The 23,884-nt window shown below is 35.7% G+C and overlaps 1 protein-coding gene across 1 annotated transcript; it reads left to right on the plus strand.

Annotated features, from left to right (window-relative positions):
* The first annotated feature begins 59 nt into the window (after nt 1-59).
* On the plus strand, nt 60-22,486 carry LOC120126619 ((-)-isopiperitenol/(-)-carveol dehydrogenase, mitochondrial-like). The gene is made up of 4 exons (XM_039144769.1): nt 60-899; nt 11,416-11,423; nt 14,868-14,869; nt 22,476-22,486. Exon 1 carries the CDS (start codon nt 99-101, stop codon nt 879-881), a length of 783 nt encoding a protein of 260 aa, XP_039000700.1. The 5' UTR covers nt 60-98; the 3' UTR covers nt 882-899; nt 11,416-11,423; nt 14,868-14,869; nt 22,476-22,486.
* The last annotated feature ends 1,398 nt before the right edge of the window (nt 22,487-23,884 follow it).

The following is a 23,884-nucleotide window of genomic DNA, read 5'->3' on the forward strand; positions in this document are numbered from 1 at the left end:
GAAGAAGCTTTAGAGTGGGTCTCAAAAAGGTGAGGGTGACCTATCCATAAATTATTCGGATAGTTAACTTACCGCCGATTAATTTCCTTGTGTCTAAGATGACAAGCTTAACCAAAAAGAAATTAGCTGGGAAAGTAGCCATTGTCACCGGCGGTGCAAGCGGCATCGGCGAAGCCACGGCACGCCTGTTCGTCGCTCACGGTGCCCGTATGATCATCATCGCCGATATCCAAGACCATCTAGGCCAACAAGTAGCCACATCGATCGGTTCTCAAAACTGTACTTACATGCGCTGTGACGTTACCGACGAGGATCAGGTGAAAGCACTGGTCCAATCTACCGTCGAAAATTACGGTCAGCTTGATATCATGTTTAGCAATGCCGGGATTCTTAGTAAATCAGATCAGACCGTTCTTGACCTTGATTTCCAACAGTTTGATCGGCTGATGGCGATCAACCTCCGCGGCACGGTTGCATGTGTAAAACACGCGGCGCGTGCGATGGTGGATAGCGGGGTGAGAGGAAGCATAGTGTGCACGGCGAGTGTGGCGGCCAGCCGTGGAGCCTTGCGGCGGACGGATTATGCGATGTCGAAGCACGCGGTGTTGGGATTAGTTCGATCGACGAGTAAGCAGCTTGGGGTTCATGGTATAAGGGTGAACTGCGTGTCGCCAAACGGGGTGGCGACGCCGATGACGTGCCAGGCGCATGAGAAAAGTGTGGAGGAGGTTGAGGAAATCTACGAGGCGGGAAGGATTCTAAAAGGAGCTGTGTTGAGAGCTGGAAATGTGGCCGATGCGGTGCTGTTTCTCGCAAGTGATGACTCGGAGTTGATTACTGGCCATGACCTCGCCGTGGACGGTGGCTTCCAAGATAGGTAAGTTGCTTTTGCCTGAACTGTTTTCCCCCCTTTTATGTAATATTTTATAAGAAACCTCAAGATTGTAATTGGTTTGCTTTTACTACAATGTAATTGTAATTTTGTTTTGTGAGGCTACAATGTTTCCTCTTCTAGATCGATTCAGATCGCATATCTAATTTTAATAGGTCAATCTCTTAATAAGAATTTATTACATACACAAAAACTTGAATCTAAGATATTGTTTATGTCATGTTACAATGTAATTATGACATATATCTAATTTTAATACGTGAATCTCTCAACAAAAGTTTCCTATACACACAAAAATTCAAATATAAAATCTTACTTATGTGATGTTACAATGTAATTGTTACATACTTTACGTATATTATTATTATTAATGTGATGTAATTTATATTAACTCATCAATTAATTTTAATAGTTTTAATGATCAAATGAATTGTTATTTTTTTAGAAGTTTTGATTTCAATCAGATAAATATATTATCAATTATTAAAAAATATTATAAATAAATATTATTTTGTATATATCTCAAAATATTAAAAAATATAATTTATGTAAAAAATTTTTGACACAATAATTTATGTAAAATTTTAAATGGACATACTACACTAGTAATTAATTAATATAATAATTATAACTATACTATATTGTGTCGACTAAATTTTAATTCAATTTATATGATTGTCCATTATCGGAAAAACATAAATTTATGTATACTTAAATATATATTATCTTTTATTTTAAATTTTTAAAGAATCTAAGTATTCAATTTTTTTCTTCTAATATGTATAAAAAGAATAGATAAAACAACTTTTAACACAATATTAGACTGTTGTATCATCAAACTAAAATGAAAAAAAAGTAAGAGACTAAATTATAATTTGGAATTCAAAGAATAATTTGGATCAACATAAAAATTAAACACTAAATATTTAATAAAAAATTAAAGACTAAACAAAAAATAGAAAACGATTCAAATTATTAAATGTAAAGTATACAAATGATCCCTGATTATAGAGAGATATTTTATTGAGTTCCCTAACTATTAAAAGTTTTTTCTTAAACGAGTAACTTTTAAAAGTTATGTTGAATCATGTTTCATAAGATTTTGATATAACAATTTAAAGGAAAAATGTTTTTGGACTTAATTAAATTTATTTAATATTTTCAAAAATAATTCAAAGTCTATTAAATAAGGAATTGAGCAAAAACGTTTTTCTGCACTAGTAGTACCGATATTGTTCATGTGGTACCGATACCAAACGTAAGAGAAATATCGATACTATCTAGGTATTATCGATACTACTAGCTTGCTCAAATTTCAGAATGCAAAATAGGTATCAATACCCTAAGGGGTACCGATACTACCTTATATAGTAGTATCGATACCATAAACATAATATAGATACTGGCAGGCCCCAACTGTAACACTCCCAACCCGTACCTGACCCAATACGAGTCTGAGGTGTCACATTGACTTTTTAAACTTTGACTCTTGATAAAACTCAAGGAAAATTTAAATCTTTCATTAAAATAAAGGTAATTTATTTACATAAATTGACCAAAATAACCAAAATCGATCAGAGCATTCACAACTGACACTCTTCTTACATGCCAACATACTATACACAACAAAATACATACTTTATCAGTTACTTCTGATATGATCTTCTAGCAATGTTGCTGTTCTTGCCACTCCTATTTTTTTTCTTCCCGATTCTTAGTACCTACGTGTAAATCACTTACACGCTAGGTCACAGACTTAGTGAGGCATAACATAAATATATATATACATATATATAACAATGAATTCATGAACATACATTCTTATCATTGATCATGACATTTCAACTTGCATGTATCTATTACACTATCACATATATGATGATAATACGCACATCTGTAAAACTTGTATTCTTTTGCTAGTTTCAATTTAATTTATCTTTGCATCGCCCATATACGTTATCGAGAACAGAAGGTACGCGAGTACACTGAGGTTGTGCACAATGTTGTCACCACAGCTCGAATAAAATCCCACTAGGGGCACTGAATATTTTTCCCGAAGGACCACTGATAATCCCTCGACTCTTGGCATGCCAATTATACCTACAGCTCTCACATTAAGTAACATGGGCTTAATTATAATACAATTCTCATTTTCATCTCTTCTATCACTTTTCACATAAATACATAATTCACTTCATATGAGTACACCTGATCATTTTCATGTTTGCCATACCTGAATGGATTCTCATATAATTACATTCATTCAAATAGATTCATATTAAAGCATGAATGAATTATGCATAAAAGCACTATAGTATTGATACATATATAAATATGCATGTACATGAATGTGAAGTCATAAGTTTAACTATAATAGATAGACTCATCGCAAGTCGTATCTCAATACAATTTCATATGAGATATGCACTCACCTTAGCATTGCTTGACTTGATTCTAATCATTCGATTGTTCAATAACAAGATTATGTTCTATATCTACATAGTAATACAATGATACATATCATTATACTAATTGATATATTCTAAACTATCACTCTTTAGGATAAAAAGAAAGCTATTTTTATCTTTTAATAAAGATTTGCATCGATGCACTTTATAGTGTATCGATGCATTCCTTAACGTGTGCATCGGTACACAAATCACATTCGATGTTTGTATTTTAAGGGGGTGCATCGATGCACTCCTTATGTATCGATGCACTAATTACATTCAATGTTCATTTATTTGAGAGTGCATCGATATACATTGAAGATGCATCGATGCACATAACCTAGAAGTGTGATTTTGAGCACGAAAATCCCTTCATAATCCTCTCAACACTTCCTATTTCACCTCATTTTATGTTTCTAACTTGCATACGCCTACTTAAACTAATTATTATCCTTTCAATACCTCTAAAACTTAAAAATCCAATCCTCCATATAAAATTCAAGAATCTCACTCAAATTCCAACAGGTTCTAAATCTAATTCTAACACTTCATATCCCTTAATCAAGTTGGTGACAGGTCAAATTCAACTTCCAAATCTCATTATGAACTTTATTTCAAAATTTCATTCAATAACTCATAACCTTTAATTCTTCCTACACCTTTCATCTTGTTGTTTTAAAGCAAATTAAACTTTCTTTAAGCTTAATTAGCATTTAATGATCAAAACCAAACTTAAATCTCAACTAATAAACAACTAATAAGAATTCTTACCTTTACCTTGGCTCATACGCACAAAGAAGAAAGGAGGAGAAGAGTTGTCTGGAAGCTTGGATATTTGCTTCCTCTCATACACGTGGCCTCCATATATATCTAATCAATTTAATTATTTACTAACAAAAGGACCATATTGTCCTTTCATTCTCCATTCTTTGAAATTTGATCCTACACAACATTTTCATATAAGTCATTGAACTAATAAGTTATTCTACTTTAATCACCAGATTTTGTAACTTTACAATTTAGTCACTAACCTGGTATAGAGGATGTTACACCAACGGCTAGTAACAACTAATTGATTTAAAATAAAAAAGGTAGTACTAATACTCCTGTAGGAGTACCGATACCCTCTATTTTGGGAGTTTTATTTTACTGAGAAAAATATCCTAACGGCTCCAAAACACTCCCAACAGCTAGAAATGACTACAAACACATTTCAACATATAAATACAAGTTGAGGACACTTGAAGAAGGGCTAGAACACCTATCCAAGCATTCAAACAAGAGAAGAGTTTTTAAATCTTATTTTCCTTTCTCTTGTAAATATTAGTGTTTAGTGAGCTTTAATTTGTAAACACCCTACCTTTAAGAGGTTTTCTTGTTTACTTCTTTTTACCTTTTGTTAAAGGGGATTAGTTATATCTTAGTCAATTGAAAAGATGGGGAGTTGTAAAAGTTACTCTTGATCCTTGAAAAAGAAAGAACAAATGAGTGGATTTGTTGGAAAATTCTAAGTGATGAGCTTATGTAGTGGATATAAACTTCATTGAGAGAGTTGAACCACTATAAATCATTGTGTCAAATTGTCTATACTTTCTTTCTCCTTACTCCCTAAACACAATTTATCAATTCACCCCTATTGACATATTTCAGTTGTCAATCGAGCTTCATAAAACCTAACAATTGGTATCAGAGCTTGACTTATTAGAAGGTTTAACCGCCTTGAGACGATCCCTGAAGAGATTCTACCGATTTCCAACACAACCGACAAGAAGATGTGTAACAACCATATCCCGTATACCTTTCTGTACATAAGATACAGAGGTTACATCACGTTATAAAACTTTTTTCATTTGAAAACCCGTAAAAATTGTTTCAATTTGATCAACTACAAAATATGATGTTTATAAAGGCAACATAATAAAACTATCAGTTTAGTACATTACAAAATATTTACTATAGTTTAATTACATGCCAACTAAGTTCTCAAAATGAATAAGATTGTCATAATGTTACTGGTGAGTCAACCTTTAATTGATGAAAGCTGCTGTAACAGCCACACTCCTTACGCAACTAATCATTTCCTTTACCTAAGCGTGAAATAAACACACGTTAAGTAATTACTTAATGAGCCATAATACTGCAATGATATTACAATTATACAACAGTATTTTATAAATACTGAATAAAGAATTTAATTTTGTTATTTATAAGGATTAGTTAAGCCATTCTCAGTTCAACCATAATTCTTTCATACCATCATGAAAAATATTCATATTATACCTATCATACTTATCATTTTGTATATTATCCCCCTTTATTCTTTATTTGCCCAGTGTACATTACATGTGAAAGTACTATATATGTATTTCACCAAGGTGCTCATTGATCATATATCTTTTATAATCCTTATGGTGACACCTTAAAAGCTGTTAATACACCAATTTGTATTTTCATTTGGATATCATTTCATACCCATTATATTTTATTTACATTTTTCCTTTATAACATCTCTTCATACTAATTATGTCTTTTTGAACATTATATATATATATTATCCTTTCATATCACTTATATATCATTCTTATCACATTACATTATAATTCCTTTATTCTTTTTCACAAAGATATTTAGCTTTTTACTTAACTTGCATATTTGACACTTTCCTGTCAAATGCACAACTAATCCATTATTCTTTTACTCAACAATGTTTAACCGTACATCTAACTGACATAATTGACACCTTTCTATCAATTGCACAGTTAGGCCATTATTCTTTTACATCAACGGTATTTAACCGTTCATCTAATTGGCAAAATTGACACCTTTCTGCCAATTGCACAGTTAGACCATTATTCTTTTACTCAACGGTATTTAACCGTTCATCTAACTGGCATAATTGACACATTTCTGCCAATTGCATAGTTAGGCCATTATTCTTTTACTCAACGGTATTTAACCGTTCATCTAACTGGCATAATTGACACCCTTCTGCCAATTGCACAATTAGTCCATTATTCTTTTACTCAACGGTATTTAACTGTTCATCTAACTGGCATAATTGACATCTTTCTGCCAATTGCATAATTAGGTCATTATTCTTTTACTCAACGGTATTTAACCGTTCATCTAACTGGCATAATTGACATATTTCTGCCAATTGCACAGTTAAGCCATTATTCTTTTACTCAACAGTATTTAACCGTTCATCTAACTGGCATAATTGACACCTTTCTGCCAATTGCACAGTTAGGCCTCAAAGACACTTAGCCTTTCATCTATCTGGTATAAATGACACCTTTCTGTCATTTGTACAGTTAGGCCTCAAAGGTACTTAACCTTTCATCTAACTGGCATAAATGACACATTTCTGTCATTTGCACAGTTAGGCCTATAATCATTTATTTTAGAGCAGACTCTACTATAATAATCATTCCTAATACAAATTTACCCTTTCCATTATTATACAATCTATGAATTATACCCATAATGCCGTTGCAATAATACCACAATTTTTTCTATAATTTACATGGATTACTCATCCACTACAACTACAACAATTTACCTTTCTATTAGGAACTTTTGACCATTCCACATCTATTTCTCATACGAAAATTCATACACTCAGTATGAATTTCTCAGTTCGCACCTATGGTGCCCATACTGAAATTCCTACACTTAGTATGAATTTCTCATTTTTGCACACAAAGTGCCCATATAGAAATTCATACATTTAGTATTAATTTCTTAATTTTTTGCACACCTAGTGCCATTTGGTAATCACCATACTTACATTAATAAATCATACAACTAGGCTTACCGTAACATAAACGTACATAATTAAATGTACTCACCTGACTTTCCTTGCTATGTATCCAAAACGTAAGGCTGATTACTCTGGTACTTTGCCTTTGCCCTTAGTTTTATTTGTCTCGGGAGCTTCATTTCGATCTAATCAAGCTTCCATTAAAACAGGCACCAAACCTCAAGTTAGTATTTTTCTCTAACCATTAAATTAAACAATACTCAAAAGGACATATCATTAACTTTCTATAACAATATCAGCCTATTTTTAACATTTATGGCTTTATAGTATCGATACTACTACCTTAGTACCAATACTTCTATACTATGGTATCGATACCCCCTTCTGGTATCGGTACTAATTTTAGGTTCGATGTTGCCTAGTATCGATACTCTTGCTATGGTATCGATACTACCATACTATGGTACCGATACCCTCTTACGGTATCGATACCAGTTTTTGATTCGATGTTGCTTGGTATCGATACCTTTATCATGGTATCGATACTGATTGAATCAGTACCGATACTACTCAGTTAATTCATCTCATTTTAGCCTATAGTATCGATAATGTTCTATCAGTACCGATACCCTTGCCTAGATTTTCCAGTTTTAACCCGATTTTTAGCCAAATGGGGTCAAATTCCTTTATATTTACACCCAACAATGCCATTTAACTCTTCTCTACTTATCCTTACTAACTTTATTTCATTTAGCCTCTTAAAACCTCTAAAATCTTTTAAGAACATTTAATTCTAAGAATCAAACCACTTTTTCTAATATGTTCTTAATACTATCTAATGCTTATATTCTCTCATTTACCTCTTTAACAAGTCAAATCTACCAATAACCATCAATAAAAACCAATATACTAACATATCATTTCCAAACCCATTTTCTAAAATCTACCATATTTCCTTCATTTCATAGTTTTAACCTCATTTAATCCTTCCTTAAGCTTCTATATCACTTAAGGTTACAAGAACTACCCATAATCGAAAGGAAAAAATCAAATAATTAAACTTTACCTTTAGAGCTATGGAGGATAGCAAACCCACGGGGAAGAAAGAAGAAGAAGAAAATAGATTCTTTAGCTTACTTTCCCCGTTTTATTTAAATCCCTAGAATTTAATTGGGTTTTAAAATTCATTTCACTTAAAAGGACCAAAATGCCCTTTCATTATTCTATCTCTTACACATTGGTCTTACTTAAGTCATTTCTTATACTTTACCCTTTTATTCAATTTAGTCCTCCAAATTTTTAATTCCTTTCAAATTAGTCTCTGACCTACTATTTGGGGTATTACAAGATGGCTTCGAGCTACGACTCTTACTATATTGAAGATTCTCAATCGGTCAACAAGCCACCCTATTTCAATGTTGCAAATTATGCCTATTGGAAGAATAGGATTGTCGGAATAGTCCTTAAGCTTTTTAGGGCTATGAGCGGGGATCGATCCAACTTAATCTTGGAAAAGGTTGGGTTTTAAAATAAAAAAAAATAAATAGATTTGGAGTCACTATCGACCTTTGGGTTAGGTAGGTCGAATACCTAAAAACACCTTTTAAAATAATTTTAAGAAAAATAATTTTAAAAGATAAAAAATGATATGCGTTTAACCAAAAATCATTTTGGAAAAGGATTCGAGAGTCGATTACGCGTAGGGAAGGATTAGCACCCTCACAACGCCCGAAATCAGTACCTAAAAGATTATACATCATCTAAATATTGAAATTGGCAAATTCGAATAAGATTTAAATTATGATCATTTTTAGAAAAATATAAGGGGTATTATTTTTCACGAACAATTCTCGAAAATACATTCATTTTCAGTTAAGGGGACATTTCCATGGATTCATCATACAAAAAAATATTGTCCAAATTTTTAGATAAAATACATACATTAATTACATTAAAAAACAAATTCATTCGAGTATAAAATGCATTATCTTGTTCGAACAATTCTTGGAAACACACTCCTTGTCAATTAAGGACCGTTTCTATAAATTTCTCGAGTAAAATAATATTTGAAAATATTACAACTAGCAAAAATTAACAAATGTGTAAATGATGGATCAAAATAATAAAGATGGTGACTTTAGGGATTAAACTACACATTCAACAATAAATAACGACAACCATTGTGAATATTTTACAATATGAGCACTACAATCGTAAATAAACCATCTTCAATCATTCAGGACTAAAATGGAAATCATTAAAATAAAGCATTCGAATTAAAATAATCATAAAGATAAAATACTAAGCAGAAAAGGACTAAAATGAAATAAGACTGAAAACAATAGCCAAATCATAATCAATTAGTGATTATAATGCATAAATCGAAGATATCATATCCAAATTATGATAGAATAATAAACAAAATCCAAATAGTGGGTAAAGTGAATAAAAATAAAAATCAGTGATTAAATTCGAATAAACTACAATAATAAAAATGACTAAATTGAAATAAACACAAATTATAACTCAAAATTAAAGAAATAAAATAAACAGAGGACTAGTATCCGAAATGGAAAAACATACATAAAGTAGAAGGATCTTTAGAAAAAACCCAGAAAGTTAGTGCTTAGAAATAAAAATAGAAAATCACTAAATCAGTCTCTAAGTATTTAAAAAAAATTAAACGGTTACTACATATGACCAAAATGTAAAATATGCCTAAAAGTACATGATCCGTTTGCCATCAAATTTTACATGGAGACCCTTCCCGACCTCCTCGTCCCCGATCTGGGATCCATTTTGTCAGAGGATGCTCCGTCGTGAAATAGTTGAAGACCGTTCGGCTTTTCTTTCTCCCATATGTTAAGGAAGGGCGATCTTAATATGCGTTCTTATCTTACGCAAGTGAAGGACGTTTGCGATGCACTTGCTGCGTGTGGAGCTCCAGTGACGGACTATGAACAATTTGTAACGATTCTCAATGTGTTACTGCCGGAGTATCAGCCGTTTGTGGTGGTTATTACCACCAGCAATGAGGCGTTTTCTCTTGACCATGTTGCTGCTATGTTTGATTGATACTGAAATTCAGCAGCAAACATTCGATCAAATTGATGGGTTCCATCTCAGCGCTAATATGGCCAAGATGACAACAATGGACTCGGCTAATGATTCTTCTCGTGGTGCTTCAGATCAGATGGTTCATGGGGTTCAGCAGCAGGCTGGTTGTGGCTAACAGTATGGTCGGGGTCGTGCTTTTTCATCAGTTTCGGCTGGGGGGAAGGGGTCGTGGTCGCACCCGCTTTCAATGCCAGCTCTGTGGCAAGATGGGCCATCTTGTTGATTGGTGCTGGTATCGGTTTGACCAATCGTTTCCAGGGGTTGATGCTGATGCTTCGGGTGTAAGGGAGCCTTCGGTTAATCTTTGCAATTATAATTCTGCTGTTCGTGATAGTGGGTGTTCATGCTCTGGTAAAAATGAACCTACGGCTACTGCTCTTCTTGGTGAAAAGGGTTCTGGTCTGGTGCATCGTGGAGGACAATCGTCAATGTCGTGGTGTGTCGACTCCGGTGCAACACATCACATTACAGTCGATGCTACAGTTCTTGAAGATGGTACTACGTTTAAAGGGGCCGGTAAGCTTCTTGTGGATGATGGGAAAGATTTGCTCATTAATAATGTTGGTCGTTCTTCTTTAGCTACTTCCTCGCGTACTGCTTAAATTAGTTACTTCATGTTCCCACAATAACTAAGAATCTCCTTTCGGTTTCCAAACTTACTAGAGACAATGATGTATTTTTTGGAGTTCCATGCTCGAAAGTATGTGGTTCTTAATGAAGTCTCTGGTGTAGTATTGCTTGAAGGTCGTGAAGATGGTGGCTTGTATGAATTTGATGGGAGTGTGGCTTGTTTCAATGGTGGTAAATTTCAATCTAGTTTTGCTTGTGCTTCGAGTATGGAGTACGATTTAATGCATAGACGTTTAGGACACCCTTCTCATGATGTGTTGATGAAAGTGAGCAAGGCGTGTAATGTTTCTCTTCGAGAAGAATTAAATAAAATTTTGTGTGTTGCTTGTCAAATGGGGAAGAATCATCGTTTACCATTTGTTGATTCACAAACTCAATATACTATGCCGTTTCAATTAGTTTTTACGGATCTTTGGGTACCTCCGCATGTTTCCTCCAATGGGTTCAAATATTATGTGTCGTTTGTGGATGCTTTCTCTCGTCATACCTGGGTGTATTTATTTCGTGCGAAATCTCAGGCATTGCAAGCATTTCTTCAATTTCAACGGAGGGTTCATGTTCAGTTTATTGTGTCTATTAAAACGGTTCAAAGTGATGGGGTGGCGAGTATAGGTCTTTATCTAAAGTACTTCAAGATAGTGACGTTCTTCATCGTGTCACTTGTCCTCATACGTCTCAACAAAATAGTGTTGTTGAACGAAAACATCAGCATGTTATTGATATGGCTTTAACTTTGTTGGCTCAAGTTTCGTTAACTTTTGAGGTTTTGGTCTTATGCTGTTGTGACGGCGGTTCATGTCATTAATCGGTTACCTACTAAGGTGCTACATGGTGCGTCTCCCTATGAGAAATTGTTTGGTGAAACTCCCAAGTATGATCATTTGCGGGTGTTTGGTTGTAGGTGCTTTCCATGTTTACGACCTTTCAACATAAGTTTTCGTTTCGTTCGCTCCCTTGCACATTTCTTGGCTATAGTTCTCAACACAAAGGGTACTTTTGCTTAGCAAAAGATGGGAAGGTGTACTTGTCTCGCCAAGTGGTCTTTGATGAATAGGTGTTCCCGTTTGCTTTGGATTGTGATGATAGTTTTGTTCCTAAGGAGGTTGCTTGCCCTGGTGAGGAAATTTTTGTTGTTCCAGGTGTTGTTCCATTGATGTGCTCGTTACGTGATTGTCGAGGTTCGCATGATTCAAACTCTATTCTTGAATCCACTCATGTTCCAGAGGAGGACATGGATCGTGGAAATGTTTTGGAAGTGCCAGGGAAATTGCATGGCACATTACGTACTCAAGAACCATGCACAAATGCATTAAATGCTTTGCCTGGGACAGTGGTTAGTGCTCCTGAACAGCAGTGTGGTTCACATGATTCGATTGAAGTGCTTGATACTTTGCGTTCTAATGAGCCATGCATAAATGATACGTTGGGTGGTGTGCCTGTGGACGTTATTTCTGCACCCGAGCAACAGGATGATAGTTTGATTAAAGATGTTGCTCTTGGGTGATCTGGGCAGTTTCGAATGAGGGAATCGTGTCCTCGTGTTAATGTTGGTGGAAGTGTGTCAGCCATGCAACCGCTTGCACATGGTTCTATACAACAAAGTAGTGATGTTGCTTTGTTTGAATAAACAGGTTCATGTTGAGGGATCTTCTGGTGTTCAATCTGTTGAGCAAGTGTTAGCTTCTGCTCCAGGGGCAATTAACAATCATCCTATGGTTACCTGAAGCAAACTTAGTGTTTTTAAACCTTGAGTGTTTCATGCGATGGAGGTATGTTCTACGGAAGTTGAACCAGTAAATATTAAGCAGGCTCTTGCTTCACCTCAATGGAAACATGCTGTGTTTGATGAATATGATGCTCTTTTAAAGAATAGGACGTGGAAACTTTTTTTTTTTTGAAAAGGGTTTTGTATGATTAAAACGATCATCATACAAAAACATCGAATAGAGTCTGTTGAAAAATCTCCCTAATCCTAAATAAAAGAAAAAGAGTGCATCTATTTAATGACCAAATAAATCGAAAAGAACACTCTACACAGGGAACCAAAATACATCTCAAGGGCTATCACAAAACACACTACCATAATCCACTTACCACATAACAGAAAACAATTTCCAAACTTTCGATCCTAATACACTAAACACTTGATGCAAATAGCCTCCAACCAGCGGATTACTCTCAACTTTTATAAGGACACCACACTAAATCATCAAACCAGCACGCCACCTGTAGCGAACGACCATTGGTTGGAAATGACTATTTCGTGTGAAACGTAATCGTGACGGCTTGGTTGCTCATCATTAAGCTCGACTTGTAGCGAAAGGTTTTTCTCAAGTTCCTGGTCATGATTTTCGTAACACGTTTAGCCCCATAGTGAAATTTTCCACTGTCAATGTTGTTTTGTCGATGGCAGTGCAGAATAATTGGATGCTTAGACAGGTGGATGTCAATAATTCCTTTCTAAATGATGAATTGGCGGAGGAGGTGTTTATGATTTAACCACTTGGTTTTGAGAAACAATTGGATGATGGTTCACCTTTAGTGTGTAAATTGGAAAAAGCGCTCTATGAGTTGAAGCAAGCCCCTCGTAACTGGTATGCTAAGCTTCGTCCATTTATTCTTAATGTTTGTTTTGTTGTCACACAACAGATGCTTCATTGTTTGTTAAACGTGATGGCACACACTGTGTTTGTAATCGATTCCCATTCGGTTTTGAGTTAGCTAGCATGAGTTAGTTAGTGTTTAGGTTGTTAAGCTTCAGTTATGAAACTGTTAAGCTTCTGTTATAGTTGGTTAAGTATGTTCATAGAGCTATAAATAAGCTCTGTTGTAACAGCAGATGTATGATTCTTTTGTTAAAGGTTTAGAGAGCCTATTCTCTCTTATCTTGTTCTTTACTCTTGGGCTGTAGCTTCTTTACTCTTGACATGGTATCATTCGCCAATCCTGGTGGTTTCTTCCGCTGTTAAACCGTTTCTTGATTCATCTTGCTCATCATGGTTGATCTAACTGCAGATCCGGTTTGAGGCTCTGAAAATGTGTCACCAAATACCTGTCCCGTGAGCTCCATGACAGTTCCGTTAGGAATTAATGGGATTCAGCATATCCCTAAGCATAACACTGTCAAGCTTACCGAGAGCACCTATCATCTTTGGAAACACCAAGTTGCGTTGATAGTTGATGGCTATGGGTTAACAAATTTTCTTTCCAGTGATGCAGTTTTACCAGATGAAAACGTTGCAAGTGTGTCTGGTCAGTCTGAGGTTAATCCGACTTTCCTGATTCATAGGCAGCAAGATAAATTCTAGCCTCTTGGTTGCTCACCACGATTGGGACTGAGGTTTTTCCTTATCTCACTGACCTCACAACAACCTTCTCCATATGGTCTACCATTTCTCGGTTGTTCAGTGCTCGGTCTACTGCCAAGATCTCAGCCCTTAGGCATAGTCTACATACTCAAAGAAAGTCTGGGTTGTCTGTTAGTGAGTATCTTGCAAAGATTAAATCTATTTGTGATTTACTCAATGCATCTGTTAGTGTTGTTACTGAACAGGAGCATGTAAGCGTTGTTCTTGCTGGTCTTTCGATGGAATTTGAGTCAATCATTGCTATTGCATCTCGTGAGAGTCTCTCTTTAGACATTCTGACTGACATGTTAATGGATTATGAGGTTCGACAGAAAGTGTTCCTGAATGAAGGTGCTATGGCCAATTTGACCTGTTTACCTAAGGAGGTAAATAACATTGAAGTAGATGCTAAAGAGAAGAATACATCACAACTGTGTTCATACTAAAATCGGGATCAACAAGGTGGTGGTTATCGTGGTCGAGGCCGAGGACGGAGTTCAAACAGACCTCAATGTCAGTTGTGTGGCAAGTTTGGTCATGTGGTGCAAAAATGCTATCATCGCTTCGATCGAGACTTTACGGGTATAGCTGGAGGTGAGGAGCAAACTGGTGATGTCCAAAAACAATTTGCTCGAACAAATTCGGTCAAACAACAATCTGGAGGGCAGACGTTTGCTCATACGTTTCAACCTTTCTCGACCGTTCCACAGTCACACTACAATAAATTTGATTATTTGTGGCATCTTAAATATTGTCACTGAAACATATATTTATGTGACTATTTGTATTTTGTGACATAAAAATTGACGTCACGGCGAACGTCACCCTATGTGTGTCACTAAATGTCAAATGTGATGATGTATAAGATTTCGTCACGTATTATTAAACATGTATTGACGTTAATGGATAATGTCACATTATAATTTGCATTCAATGACAATTAATTATGTCACCAAATAATGTACATTTTCGTCATTGATAAACCATATCGTCATTAATAACTCAATAATTTCTTTGTATACGTGATGAAAGAAAAAATTATCACAATATTAGTGACGCAATACATGGTCACCTATTAGCAGTATAAATGACATTTATACATAACATCACTTTATAATTGATACTCAATGACAACTAGTTATGTCATTAAATTATATAAAATTTTGTTATTAATAATTCACATCGTCACGAATAATACATTAAAATTAATCTATATGTGACGCAAGAGATATTGTCACATTTTCAGTGACGTAATATAACGTTACCTAATAGCATTATGAATGACACTTATGCATAACGTCATTTTATAACTTATATTGCATGACAGTTAGTTACATCACTAAATTATATAATATTTTTATTAATAATTTATATCGTCACGAAAACTACAATAAAATCAACCTATATGTTACGAAAGACATATTGTCAAATTTTTAGTGACATAATATAATGTTATGTAATACTATTTTGAATGATGATTATGCATAATGTCACCTTATACAATTTTCTCCAATATAGTGATAAAATAAAGATTGTCACCATAATATGACAATATATATTAAAATGAAAATACTTATATTAATCTAAAGAAAAAAATAGCATAGTTTACTTATTGTAAAATAATAAAATTTATTCGAATATTTCACTAGAAAACATAATAATGTACTTTTTATAAATATAAAAAGACTTAAATGTTCAAAGAAAATAAAAAAATATGACCATAATATGTCTTGTGTAATAACTTTTTGAGAGAATCTCAATCCAAATCTTGTGTTGACTGCGAGTCTGTTGATGATGAGTTTGTGGTATCATTTGAATCTACAAATATAATTAGCACGTTAATTGTCATAATTAAAATTATATAATTATTTTATTTATTTAAAATATTGTTTACCTGAAAATTGAAGTGAGGTCACAAGAATTCTGACAACTAAGAAAGCAGATCACATAATCTCTATTTGAGTTTGACGAAACCTTCTCAACTATAAAAAATATTCAATTATGTAAAAATGCAACTACTTTGGGTAAGAACAAAAAGACCCTAAAATTAAAACCATAGCAAATATAACTATGTAAAAATGCTAAAGATTAAAATAAAAATGACGAAACCATCTAAACTATACAAAAAAAATTCAATTATTTTTAACAGTAAAATAAAATATTAAAAAAATATATCAATTACCTGGATATTGAAATTGATGAACCGCTTCTAGTATTATAATCTAGTGCAAAATAAAAAAATTTGCAAAATATATACAATTAAGTAATGCTATAGTTATAGTAATAATAAGCCCTCCAAGGGAATAGTTAAAACATTGAAAAAGAAGAAAACAATCAAGCCCACTCGATCATGAATACGAAGCTGGAAGTTCCCAAGCTGCTCTATTTGTTGTTCATATAATATCTTCCTCTTCAGGCACTGTATAACAGCTGCACAAGAATATCAGTAATGAATAAAAAGTTTGCTATAAATTTAACCAATATGGTTTTAAATGATACATAGCTAAACAACTTAATCCTTTCTCAACAAGGACAAGATCACTGAATGTAAAACTCTAAGAGATGACACATTATACATTACAAATTCAGAAACATAAATGTTAACGATTATGTTCATCAACCAAACTTAGGCGTAGGGATGGCAAACGGGTACAGTTTCGTGGATTCCGCACCGCATCCGCTCCAATTGGAGCGGGGATGGGTATAATTTTAGCGGTAGTAGGCGGGTGTGGATTTATAAAGTAGTACCCGTCGTGGGTGGTGGGCGGGTAATGGGTTTGAGACATTACTTGCCCCGCATTCGCCCGCCCAGCTAAATATCTATTAAATTTTGAACCATTATAAATTTAGGTGTAATTTTAGAGACTAATTTATAAATTTTAATATTTTATAAATAAATAACATATAATTTAACCAAATATTAAGGATATTTAGTCTTTAATCTAGTCTTTAATTAGGGAAATATTCGGCTCTTTGATTAAACCCATAATTCCACTAACCACGTCACTTTCCATGTTCTTTAGCCCATGCTGCCCATCAAAACACAAATTAGCCGTACTATAAGCATTAACATCAAAAGCAGCAGTTTCCATGTTCTTTAGCCCCTCAAAACGCATATTATGCGCACTATGAGCATTAACATCGAAAGCAACACAACAATCCAGCTCTGCGACTACATGCTCCCTACAATCTGTCTCCATAACATTCGTAGAGCCACTCCTCTGACAAATTGAAGCATGCGCTGCTACCCCATCACGAACTGTCTGGGAACTAGCTCTAACATCCCATTAGTTTGCTGTCAGGTGGGTCTAGATGGGTATGTCGCTAGTGGGTAGTGGGTGTGGGGATGGATTTGAAAATGTACCCGCGTGGGCGGGTGTGGATTTGAAAATTTGTAACCATCATGGGTGGTGGGCGGGTGGTGGATTGAAAAATATTAGGTGGGTATGGGGATGGGGGAGGGGGTATCCGCACCCGACCCGCCCGTTTGCCATCCTTACTTAGGCGCACCTTGAAAGGGGGAATTCCAAGCTGATAAATAAAGATGCGCACCTTGAAAGCTACATAAATATTAGTTTTATTCAAAGCTGATAAATCAGACTATCTTTCTAAACTGAAAGTGAAGAAACTGACAAAAATGTTCATGAAAGAAAAATAGAGCTGTACTGATAACTCCGTAAAAAGGTCGTATTTTGGGACCTTTTCACTTAAGTTATTGAATGTCTAAAAGCTCATTTAGGACCATGTATATGCATTTAGAAGCATTTAGTTGCATTTGGTGGAAATCGTTTTGCCGCGACATTTTATTTTGTCATCAGTGCTGCTTTATGGGGAATGTGTTTGTCTAATGATGTGCAGAAATTGTGAGCAAGGAAAAGAGAAAAGGAAATTCCATGACATTAGAAGACCGCTGAGCAGAATGAAAATGCCGAGTTGGATTGGCATTTCGAAATCGAGCAAAGTACGAGAAGATATTTTTGAAGCCATCTGTCTCTCATTTGCACCAAGAGCGAGAAATCCACCTAGATTAGTACTGCAAATGCCATGCTGCACCATGCCGCCTATGCTAAATCATGCTGCCCTGCTGCAGATGTTAGGTGCTCAGCCAACCACCCAGTATGGGCCATTTTCAGATGCCCATGCTGGACCACTGCCCAATCCTCCCGAGAATCAAGAAAAGTTGGGGTATCCTAGGAATTTCAACACCAATTCCTAGGGTTTTTCTCTCCTTATATAGAGGATGAAGCCAAAATGAAGAGGACTTTAGTTCCACACTGATTTGAGCTTAAAAAGTTAGAGTGAGAAGGTCTCAACTCTCTCAGTCAATCCGTCTTGCCATGGCATTTCTCCTTGACTAGCAGAAGAGAGTGGCGTTCTGAGCGTCCGAGAGGAGCCAGTCCGCTGTGAGCAGTTCTTGGTGGCCGAGAGGAGCATTGGGCAGTGCATGTCGAAGGCTTTCTCTCTTATCCTTAGTTATTTGCTTTCATATTTTGTTATTGGGTTGTAAGGAACGAATGGAACTTGTCTTGAACTTGTTTATTTCGAACCCCACCATGAACTAATCCTATTTGGTGGGAGTTCATTTGAATGTTTAAGTTTTTATTTTAATGAATGGTTGTTTTTCTATGCGTTATTCTATTTTGTTTATGAGACGTAAAGCCTTAAAGTTGTAGGAGCTACGAGAGTAGCCTTTCCTTAGGAGGTTTATTGGGTTCGAGAGAATACCTTGGAAAAATATCTTTAGTCTTCGAGAGAAGCTAGGGAGGAACTACATAAACAACGAGTTCTAGGTAGTAACTAGGCCTAATCCACCTTAGAGATAAGGATAGGATTTCATTCGACTAAAAGGAGTAGAGCAAAACCGATAGGTTAGATGTTAATGTTGCCGCAAAAAGGTATTGTCGAGACATATCCTGTTATCTGAACCAATAGGATCACTGCAGGGGTTTACACCAATTGGACTTGCCAGGGCATCTTTAATCTGTTGAGTCCCTTACTAGAGATAACATAGGGCACTTCAGTAGACTCTGTCGGGCAGGGTAAGCATAGAGGAAATACCATTAAGAGAAATAAACTTAGGTTTTATAGTGACTCCCATCGCTCATTCCCATAGCTACTTTTCGTGTGAGAAAGCTAAAGTATTATATATTAAATCTAGTATTTGCATTTTTATTTTGCCTTGGCATTTACATTTGTTTGCATGCATTACATTTTGATTTACCACGACATATCCATTTGCTACCACATTACCATCATTCCATTTTCACACCAGTCATTCCATTTTGCCACATCATTATCATTTGTGTATACCATCACTAACTTTACTTAGGTGACAAAGTAAAGTGCCTTGACAAACCTATTTGATTTCCCTAATTCCCTGTGGAGACGATACTCTACTTATCACTTTATTACTTTTGATTGTGTATACTTGCACACATATCCGCACCCATATTTAATACCCACATTACGATTGTCAGGACCATTTGAAATCCACCATATTTACCCGTATGGTGCTGTGGATATCAAGAACATGGACATGGGTCCGTCTTTAAATTCAATGGCCAACGCCTGAAGGCATACCAAGGAGTCCCACCATTGCGTGACAAGACTGCACTTGTCTTGCATGAAGTTGATACTGGCCTAACATATTAAGGATGCCTTGATATTTTAAAATTACTCATGTGCATAAATAAATGTTTATCTCACTTCTTTTAATTGACTATTTTTTTCTTTGAAAATTTAGGGTCCATATAACCTTCAACCGTACCAACATAAGATTTTGAACACTCTAGCCCCACATAATTTTGGAAGTGCTCCCGTCGCACAATCGTTGCGCCACCACAAGCATGAAGTCAAGGTACCTTGCATTGCATTGCATTGCATTTCATAGCATGTAGTCTAGTTTTACCTTAGTTTTTAGTAAGCGCTGAGGATAATGCTTCTCTCAAGTTTGGGGGAAGTAGGGTTCTCCAATCATTGCATGATAGTGTTAGTAAAATAAATTTGCCATGACATTAATAAGTGTCTGAATAGTTTGCTGGAATTAGTTAAGGATGCTCGATGATGAAGAATTCTTGATGGCTAGGATAGATTGTACATGACTAGTTGAGGATGATAGAACCAACTCTAAGACTTGCTTCTTTGAAACCTTCAAATACACAATTGTATGCTTTCCATGCTTGAGAAACTTAGCAATTTTTTATAAGAGAATTCTTAAATGTCGTGGCATAAAACTTTGAATGATGAAAACCCAAAAAAAATGAATGAAGTTGTGAATAAATGGTTCGGCATATCTGTAGAGGGACACTCCGCTATGCCATGGCATTGCCTGGAAATTGCATATAAATATATAGAATCTATGGCATATGAATGGATGAAAATAGTCACGGGATGACTCTACCTGACTATCTTGGGGGTGGAAGGTATGCTCCCTTTCACCTAGAGTGTGGGATGGTAGGTGTGATAGGCTGACTCCCCTCGTAGCAGAATTAATGAAAGAAAAGAAAACAAAGTGGGAGTAAAAATTTGTAAATGTCATGGAAAATTAAGAAAGCTTTCTTAGAAAATTTTTAAGTTTGTTAAGCATGGAGTGGATACAAACACGCATACACCCACACAAAGAATCTTACCCTAGGGGACAGTGCTTGATTTCTCGAACTAGTCTAGCATGTTAAAGCCAATTGTGCCGAGGGCTGAAATTTTATCCCATATAACTATTCTGCTTCTGAACTTGCCATGGTATTTTTATTTTACTTAATACTATCCATTGCTTGAGGACAAGTAATAGCTTAAGTTTGGGGGTGTGATAACTCTGTAAAAAGGTCATATTTTGGGACATTTTCACTTAAGTTATTGAATGTCTAAGAGCTCATTTAGGACCATGTAGATGCATTTAGAAGCATTTAGTTGCATTTGGTGGAATTCGTTTTGCCACGGTATTTTATTTTGTCATCAGTGCTGCTTTATGGGGAAGATGTTTGTCTAATGATGTGTAGAAATTGTGAGTAAGGAAAAGAGAAAAGGAAATGCCATGACATTAGAAGACCGCTGAGCAGAATGAAAATATCGAGTTGGACTGGCATTTCGAAAGTGAGCAAAGTACGAGAAGATATTTTTGAAGCCAACTGTCTCCCATTTGCACCAAGAGCGAGAAATCCACCTGGATTAGCACTGCAAATGCCATGCTGCACCATGCCGCCCATGCTGGATCATGCTGCCCTGCTGCAGATTTCAGGTGCTCAGTCAACCACCCAGTATGGGCCATTTTCAGATGCCCATGTTGTACCACAACCTAATCCTCACGAGAATCAAGCAAAGTTGGGGTATCCTAGGAATTTCAACACCAATTCCTAGGGTTTTTCTCTCCTTATATATAGAGGATGAAGCCAAAATGAAGAGGACTTTAGTTCCACACTGATTTGAGCTTTAAAAGTTAGAGTGAGAAGGTTTCAACTCTCTTAGTCATTCCGTCTTGCCGTGGCATTTCTCCTTGACTAGCATAAGGGAGTGGCATTCTGAGCGTCCGAGAGGAGCCAGTTTGCTAGGAACAGTTCTTGGTGGTCGAGAGGAGCATTGGACAGTGCACGTTAAAGGCTTTCTCTCTTCTCCTTAGTTATTTGCTTTCATATTTTGTTATTGGGTTGTAAGGAACGAATGTAACTTGTCTTGAACTTGTTTATTTCGAACCCCACCATGAACTAATCCTATTTGGTGGGAGTTCATTTGAATGTTTAAGTTTTTATTTTAATGAATGGTTGCTTTACTATGCGTTATTCTATTTTATTTATGAGACGTAAAGCCTTAGGTTGTAGGAGCTACGAGAGTAGCCTTTCTTTAGGAGGTTTATTGGGTTCGAGAGAATACCTTGGAAAAATATCTTTAGTCTTCGAGAGAAGCAGGGAGGAACTACATATACAACGGGTTCTAGGTAGTAACTAGGCCTAATCCACCTTAGAGATAAGGATAGGATTTCATTCGACTAAAAGGAGTAGAGCATAACTGATAGGTTAGATGTTAATGCTGCCGCAAAAAGGTATTGTCGAGACATATCCTATTATCTGAACCAATAGGATCACTGCAGGGCTTTACGCCAATCGGACTTGTCAGGGCATCTTTAATCTGTTGAGTCCCTTACTAGAGATAGCATAGGGAACTTCACTAGACTCTGTCAAGCAGGGTAAGCATAGAGGAAATACCATTAAGAGAAATATACTTAGGTTTTCTAGTGACTCCCATCGCTCATTCCCATAGCTGATTTTCGTGTGAGAAAGCTAAAGTCCTATATATTAAATCTAGTATTTGCAATTTTATTTTGCCTTGGCATTTACATTTGTTTGCATGCATTACATTTTAATTTACCACGACATATCCATTTGCTACCATATTACCATCATTCCATTTTCATACCAGTCATTCCATTTTACCACAGCATTATCGTTTGTGTATACCATCACTAACTTTACTTAGGTGACAAAGTAAAGTGCCTTGACAAACCTATTTGATTTCCCCAATTCCCTGTGGAGACGATACTCTACTTATCACTTTATTACTTGTTCGATTATGTATACTTGCACACATATCCGCACCCATATTTAGTACCCACATTACGATGGTGAGGACTATTCGAAGTCCATATGTTTACCCGTATGGCGCTGTGGATATCAAGAACATGGACGATGGGTCCGTCTTTAAAGTCAATGGCCAGCGCCTGAAGGCATACCAAGGAGTCCCACCATTGCATGACAAGACTGCACTTCTCTTGCATAAAGTTGATACTGGCCCAACATCTTAAGGATGCCTTGACATTTTAAAATTACTCCTGTGCATAAATAAATGTTTATTTCGCTTCTTTTTAATTGACTATTTTGTTTTTCTTTGTAAATTTAGGGTCCATACAACCTTCAACCGTACCAGCATCAGATTCTAAACACTCCAGCCCCACATAATTTTGGAAGCACACCCGTCGTACAATCGTCGCGCCACCACAAGCATGAAGTCAAGGTACCTTGCATTGCATTGTATTTCATAGCATGTAGTCTAGTTTTACCTTAGTTTTTAGCAAGCATTGAGGATAATGTTTCTCTCATGTTTGGGGAAGTAGGGATCTCCAATCATTGCATGATAGTGTTAGTAAAATAAATTTTCCATGACATTAGTAAGTGTCTAAATAGTTTGCTGGAATTAGTTAAGGATACTCAATGATGAAGAATTCTTGATGGTTAGGATAGATTGTACATGACTGGTTGAGGATGATAGAACCAACTCTAGGACTTGCTTATTTGAAACCTTCAAATACACAATTATATGCTTTCCATGCTTGAGAAACTTAGAAATTTTTTATAAGAGAATTCTTAAATGTCGTGGCATAAAACTTTGAATGATGAAAACCAAAAAAGTAAATAAATAAATAAATAAAATGAATGAAGTTGTGAATAAATGGTTCGACATATCTGTAGAGGGACACTCCGCTATGCCATGGCATTGCCTGGAAACTGCATATAAATATATAGCAGCTATGGCATATGAGTGAATGAAAGTAGTCACGGGATGACTCTACCTGACTAGCTTGGGGGTGGAAGGTATGCTCCCTTTCACCTAGAGTGTGGGGTGGTAGGTGTGATAGGCTGACTCCCCTCGTAGCATAATTAATGAAAGAAAAGAAAACAAAGTGGGATTAAAAATTTCT

This window comes from Hibiscus syriacus, unplaced genomic scaffold (assembly GCF_006381635.1).
Source record: "Hibiscus syriacus cultivar Baekdansim isolate YM2019G1 unplaced genomic scaffold, ASM638163v2 tig00110458_pilon, whole genome shotgun sequence".
Classification (NCBI taxonomy): Eukaryota; Viridiplantae; Streptophyta; class Magnoliopsida; order Malvales; family Malvaceae; genus Hibiscus; species Hibiscus syriacus.